Genomic DNA, 7,415 nt, shown 5'->3' with positions numbered 1-7,415 from the left:
GGGAAGGGAAGGGAAGGGAAGGGAAGGGAAGGGAAGGGTGAGGAGGGAGAGAAAGGGGGGAGGGAGAGGAAGAAGGAGAGGGAGGGAGGAAAAGAAACTAAAACAAAAACAAGATCTATCTTAAAGCACTGAAAAAGTCAAGAGCTATATCATCACACTTAAGCAATACAGAAACTTAAAACAACTACACACTTTCCCTTAGTTCAAGCCCTTCCTACTTTACTACAGGTGCATATTAAAATCCAAAATCCCAGTTTTGTTGCCTTATGAATCTACTTTTCTACTTCATATATAAGCCACCAGACTCAAGAAGAAGAAAAGAAATAAACGAAAGAGTAAATATTTTTAAAAATCTGCATGCAATTTGTCATATTGGTTTTTTAAAATCTTGCCTCAGTAATTTTTCAACAGACAAAACATTCTAACCTTAACCAGTCAAGAGTGATGTCCTACCTTTGTTGGCCATAATACATCACTTGGAATCAATCCCCTCTCTTCATCACTCTCAGCTTTGCTTCCTGATTTGACACCTGAAGTACATGATGCATCTTTTGAATGTACAAAAGGGTCCAAATGTTTAGACTGAATTCTTCCTCCTCTAGCTCGATAATCAGCTAGCATTCTACCCAAGGTCTGGCTGTCACCCAGATGTTCAGCAATCCTGGTGCTCACTAGCTCATGTGAGGGTAAGACTTGAATAGACTTGGCCTGAACACTGCCATTCATGCCCTGAAGTCCAGAGAGATCCCTGAGCAGCTGTTTCTTCCTCCTGCTCTCCATTTCCTTCACCTCTTTGTTGAGAAGAGGAGACCAGTAAATCTGCTCTGGAAAATAATCTCGAGTTGAGCACCTCATTCCCTTTTCAGTTAAAAGGAAAGGTTCACGGAATGTAATAACTGGAGAGATACAGAGGATTACATCTTTTAATTCCTGTTTAAATGTCAAGGCATAAGTCTTTCGTTTATCTTCAGAGGAAGTGACTTCCTCAGTAACATACATTCCAGTGTCATCCTGCAGAGGGTCTCTAAAAGCTTTCATCTGGCTTTTGGGATCCTGTTGCTCATCCGTTTGCTGTGATGTCTCTGGCTGTTCATTTCCTACAGCATCCTGTTGATCCATATGGAGAGGCAACAATGACTCTGGTACCAATGCAAAGAGAGCACAGGGGATACCTGCTGGGCAAGTGGGGGTGGTATAATCTTGATGCTTCAAAGAGGCAACAGTTTGTGGAATACTTTTATTGTCCAGTTCACCCTTCTCAAGCACAATCCTTGATTCCAACAAAGTGCTATCATCAGAAGGCAGGGCCTCAAGAGGGCACTCAGGATCCTGAGGAAGGGAGCTGCCACTGACCTGCTCCTGAGAAGCTCCCTCTTCACCTCGTCCCTCCGTCAGAAAATGGAATGAAGAGCTTTGCATTAACATTGGAGGCATAGCAAACTCATCCATGAGAAAAGAGATTTCTAGCTGAGAATGATAAGCTACACAGATCATAAATATTAGGATCTCCTTAACTCGAGCCAGCTCATAATCAGAGCCTCCTCTGAGCTTGATTGTGCAGCCTAGGTGCTGTGGACAGCCTTCAAAAAACATCAGTGTTTTGGTTTGTTCTACAAATAAATAAATAAAAATGAAGAGACTTAGATGACAATTTAGAGGACCAAACAATTTACTATCCACAAAAAAGAAAAGCCATATATGGATAAAGCCACCTTAAACATCTCCCTTGTAACCAGTGCTAACAGATATTAACACTTTCTGAGTAAACAATGATATAGTTAACTAGGAGATGATTCACTTCTCCTTGAGGTCCCTAACTGAGTGAATAAATGCTTAAGATAACTCACCATTAGGCAACTGAAATATCTGCATATAAAATTTTTGGCAAGTGCCCAAGTGGGGTTTGGTGAGCAGCTGGTCCATGGACACCACTAAATCACCTTGCGTCATTCGACTGATTCTTTCTAAAACTTGCTACAAAACAGAAAAACGGGGTATTACAAAATTAAATCAGCTATGAATAAAAATCTCAATAACCTGGAAAAGTACATTAAGTATTAAACAAAATAATGTTCACAATCAACTTCTTTAATTTTAATAAATTGCTTGACAACTTGTTTATTCTACATTTGGCCAAATTTACTTGCTAAATAATCAATGTGTAGCCCCCAAAAGAAACCATGGTCGTGGTACTCTTGTCAAAACATGGGTGTGGCATGGTGGTTCACTTGCATAACTCTACACTTAGGAAACAGAGACAGGAGGATCAGTGCAAGCTTGAGGTCGGCCTGGTTTAATAACTGAGTTCCAGACCTGCCAGAAATACAATGTGAAACTACATTGTTTTTATTCTTACTTTATTTTGTTATTGTCTTCTGTTAAAAGAGCATTTGGATAGCATGTCTTAGCTACAACATGATGTTATGATGGGAAAACAAACAAATAAAAATCAGTTTCCTTAAAAGTGGCCTCTGTTTTACAGAATGAAGCACCAATGCTGATGGGTCATGTCCATTCCACCTTTGGTCTCAGAAACACCCAAAAGAATAGTTACACAGTTAAGTGCCACAACACCTCCAGTAGGGTCTGTGTGACAAGTTCCATAGACTGAGGCGATTGACCTCAAAAGGGGGAGCCTCCTGGAACCGGTTGTGGAACTCTTCGCCAGAGAAAAAATATTGAGTCGTAGTTCTCATGGCAATCTATCTGTTTTGTTTTCTCTTAGTCCTTTTCTTATTTACATGTTCCTGGTAGCCTAGGCCAAGATCTTAAGCAAAAATAATGGGTAAGAAACCATCCCTAGAGATGAGGTCACTAACATGACCTTATTCCCAGGGAAACCAATGCTTTACTTTCTAAATCATTTACAAAGCTGTTATGATAGATAAAAATTTTTCCAACAATAAAATTTCATATGGCTACATATGTGTCATTGGAGGTGGATTTTGGTATATGGTAAAGAAAGCCTTTATTAGAAAGAATTAAAATAGTTTCAATTTATACATTGAAGATTTATAAAAAAAAAAAAAAATCAGGCATTAGATGTTAAATAATAATTGACCATGGTTAAGAGCACTGACCGTTAAAGATTTATTAACTGCTTCTGGAAATATGCCACTAGCCTTGGACAACAGCCCCCACTGAATATATCCTTTTAGAATTGTTATATTTTGATGATTTATAATGATGTTACCTGTTCTGTTTGTGATTCACTGAATACATAGTTTCAGAGTTGTAATGCTTGGATGATTTTTGTGCTTTACTGTGCTAAATGATTTTTGTTGGAATTTGTGACTGTTTCACTGGTATAGTTTCTAAGAGATGTAATGTTTGGTTTTTTTAATGTATAAAATCCCCTGCTTGAGAGCTGCAAAATACACTCAGATTCAAACTGCCTCTGTGTTTGTTTCTGTTTGTCACTGTCAAATCCTTACCCACCTAGCTTCCAGGACCCCTCATTCCAGGGACCCACATACCCGACTGGGGTGGTCCGTGGCAGTTAAGTTATACTGTCTTCTGTCTTCCAGTGTTAATCTACAGTCGTAATAATGTAGCTACTACACTTGGGTCCCACTTCAACATAAGTGCTACAACAAATAAAAATATTGCTGCATACCTACCATACATGTATATTAATTTAAAAGTCATGATTTTATAAATGAGTAAAAAAAGACAAATAAACACTCACTGACTTTACATTAATGACCAGAGTAATGCCATGTTCCAATAACATGTCCTGAGCAATCCGAGACACTGTTTTCTCAACAAGAACCAATGTGGGTCGAACATCAACTATTCGTTGAACATAATTCTTCAAGAATTCCCTTTCCTAAGTAAGATAACCCAGAAATACAAAACCTGGTTATAATTCAAGATTCTGACATATTAAAGTATCATCACAGCCTGACTGTTAATATCAATATTGAGTCTATAGTTTTTCATTCACAAACAAGTCTGTAACAAATTCAAATGCAACAAAAAAATTTAATTATAGTTCTCAAGTATACATTTTACTTAAAAGTATTAGGAAAAGTTTCACCCTCTAATATAAATTTTATTTTGAAAGATTTTCAGGCCCTAACAATCTACTGTCTGCTGAAGATGAGGAGTACATGACAAACACATTTAGGGTACAGAGGCTTAAACACTAGAAACAACATGTGGGAAAAAAAGGAGCAGCACATGTGTACGTGTGTCTGAATGACAAGCATGAAAAACCCGGTATGCAACATCTCCAAAGACTTTAAACTAGACTTTCAAGCAACAAATAGCCTACTCCTACAATGCGCACAGTAAAAGCAAATTTCTAAATTTATATGATTATGAAGTTTCTTCTCCATTCTATAACCTACAAGCGTATCTTTTCTGGGTGTCAGAACTAACAACCCTCTGACAAATGCTACTTCACTGAACTCCTACCTCCAACTTCCTAACATTCTTTTATACCTCGAACAAATACAACTCAAGTTCTAAAACATAATGCTTAATACTATTTCACCATAACAGCTGAGCATGATGGTGCACGCCTTTAGTCCCAGCACTCAGGAGACAGAGGTATATAGATCTCTGAGAGTTCAAGACCAGCCTGGCCTCAAATAGAGTTCCATGACAACCAGGGCTTGTTACATAGAGAAATCCTGAATGAAAAACAGAACAAAAACAAAAGAAGGACTTTCACCACAATGAAGGCTTCATTTCTTCCGGTCTCCGATAGGAGACGACGGAGAGTGAGCACTTCTGCCATGTCTACTCCATGCATCCAAAGCAATTCTCATGCAAGCCTCCACAGTGAAGGAGATTCTCACCAAATTAAGCTACTTTTTATGAAGGACATTTCCTCTGTCTTTCTCTGTTTTGCCTATAGAAATACACACTTTTGCCTAGCATGTTGGCATACACCAACAATCCTAGAACTCCAGACTATGAAGATAAATAACCTTGTGTTTGAAATTACCCTTGGATATGTCACAAAACTATTTTCAAAGCCAACCAACAAACAAAAAGAAATAGCAACTATATATTCTCAAATTCTCCCTTTATTTTTCTTGAAGTACATTAATTTCCTAATCTGATTACTAAAATTTAATTTAAGGACATCTAAAATTATTTTGTTTGTGCAGCTCCAATAAAACAGAATTATTCTGAAACCAAACATGGTTAACTCATACCTATAACTTCAGAACTTGAAAGGCCAAGTTACTTACAAGTCCAGGGCAGCCCTAAGGTTTTATGTCTCTCTCTCACACACACACACAAACACACAGTCTGCCTCTGGTACAATGTTGACAAATAAACTTCCTCCCAGTCTGGTTCTTGCTCATCCAAGAAAGACCATCAGGTGTGCCCCAAGTTCCGCTTAGAGGACTACAGACCAATAAAGCTGGTAGGGAGTGTAAATGACATCACAACCTAATTACATCCTGTCCCTTGCTTCTCATCCTTTTTCTGACTACATTTGTTTCTTCCCTGATTATTTTATACTTGGTCATGGTAGGAAGGACAGAAGAAGCAGATGGGAAAGGGGAGAGAGAAAAAGAAATAACAAATTAGCTGACATTTTTCTTTCAAGCTAAGAAATTTAACCGAACTGGCATTAAGAGTTTAAAAAAAAATGTTTGAAAACACAGATGAACAAGATGTCTCATGTTATCAGGATTAAATCATGTTGTTAACTACAGATGTACCCAAACCATGATTCACATATAAAAACAAGTTTGATAACCAGATTCAGAAAATTGTAAATAATTGTGATATTGGAATATCTATAGATTTCAAATACCATGGTTCATGAAATCCGACAAGGCACAATTTTAAACATTTTAACAACTCTACAACCAAGTAGCATCTTATACTCAATATGGCTGTGATCTAATCCTATGAAAGTATGCTATATCATCTATAAAACCACAAGATCAGGGATGGTATACACAGAACAGTGTAAGCCTGAGGAGAATAGCATACGTAACTGTGTTTCCCCTTGTTCCTCTTAGGCTCTTCACTGGAAAACCATACTCCATCATGTCTGGAAATGCTGACCTAAACCTAAACAAGATCTTCCATTTTTAATGAAAATAGCAGAAAGCGTAAGAAAACAAGAACTCCAGAAAATAAATTCATTAACTAATGCAGAAAATTTGAAAAAGCATTTTGTCTTAGACTACAACTGGGTTTTGCTGGCTCATATCTATGGAATGAAATACAAAGTGATTGCTTCTATCCTGCTAGAAAAAATATGACTACAAATATAAAAAGTATGTTTTCCTAAGTATTTTTGGTAGTGTGTTTCCATGTATATGATATTTATATTCCTAAAAAACAAACAAAAAACACTAACACCTGAAATTGAAGCAACTTCAGATCTAAGGCCATTCTTCCCATGGCAACAAGTAGGCTGAAGGCAGAATCACTCACACCTCTCCAACCACACCTGAGACCCTACCCCCCTAGTCTTATCCCCAACTCTGTAGCTGGAAAGCTGCTGTGGTCTTCCTTTCCTCTCTGACCCAGTCTCCGAAGGATCACAAAAACCCTCTCCCTCAACCTTATTTCCCCCAACTCAACCCAGTACCCTAGCCTCCAATACCAGCAACCACTCTCAGTGAACACAACAACTGAATAGACCAGTAAAACAGACAAAACAAGGCCATCAATCACTCTCCAAAAAATCCTCCAAAGAAACAGAAACCAAGGAACAAAACATCTACCCAACAAAGACAAACTCAGAAATCAGAACCTAGACCTATATAGTCATCCAAACCTAGATGTCTAGATGACAGTATAAAAACACAGTAACAGCTAGGGCACTATGTCTCCACTAGAACCTTCCAGAGCAGGCTCTGAATGTTCCTACAGAACAAAAGCACAAGAAAGCCATCAAAACCAACTACATGAAGATGGTAAGAGATCTTTAAAGAGGAAATGAATAAATTCCTTTAAAAAAATCCAAGAAAATACAAACAGTTGAAAGACAGAATAGAAGCAATAAAGGAAACACAAACTGAGGGAACTCTGGAAACTAAAAACTTAGGAACATTAACATGAAGTACAGAGGCAAGCTTCCTCAACAGAATACAAGAAATGGAAGAGACAATCTTTCTCAGGCACCAAAGATACCCTGGAGAAAGAAAATGTTAAATCCAAAATAACCCTGACACAAATTATCCAGGAAATCTGGGAAACTATGAAAAGACCAAACCAAAGAATAATAGGAATAAAGGATGGAAAGAAATACCAGTTCAAAGACTCAGAAAATATTTTCAATAAGATCAGAGAAGAATGTGAAAATAAAATTATAGAAGATTATATATATATATATATATACCAACAAACACATTGCAACAGTAAGAGTAGACATATTGGGACTGGAGAGATGGCTCAGTGGTTAAGAGCACTGACTACTTTTTTCGAAGGTCCTG

General features: G+C 37.6%; 1 protein-coding gene across 8 annotated transcripts in view; it reads right to left on the bottom strand.

Moving 5' to 3' along the window:
- The window catches only part of Pikfyve (phosphoinositide kinase, FYVE-type zinc finger containing), a 94,757-nt gene that overhangs the window by 31,827 nt on the left and 55,515 nt on the right, over positions 1-7,415 (bottom strand). For all 8 annotated transcript variants that reach the window (XM_029538255.1, XM_029538257.1, XM_021197223.2 and 5 more), the window contains 3 exons: positions 3,689-3,829; positions 1,848-1,974; positions 454-1,610 (listed from right to left, as the gene is read on the bottom strand). In XM_029538255.1, coding sequence (XP_029394115.1) covers positions 454-1,610; positions 1,848-1,974; positions 3,689-3,829 — 1,425 coding nt within the window. The remainder of the gene's footprint in view (positions 1-453; positions 1,611-1,847; positions 1,975-3,688; positions 3,830-7,415) is intronic.

The sequence above is a fragment of the Mus pahari genome, chromosome 5 (assembly GCF_900095145.1).
Source record: "Mus pahari chromosome 5, PAHARI_EIJ_v1.1, whole genome shotgun sequence".
NCBI classification, from domain to species: Eukaryota; Metazoa; Chordata; class Mammalia; order Rodentia; family Muridae; genus Mus; species Mus pahari.
Note: the sequence above shows the minus strand (reverse complement) of the source record. Positions and strands in the feature narration are given on the sequence as shown.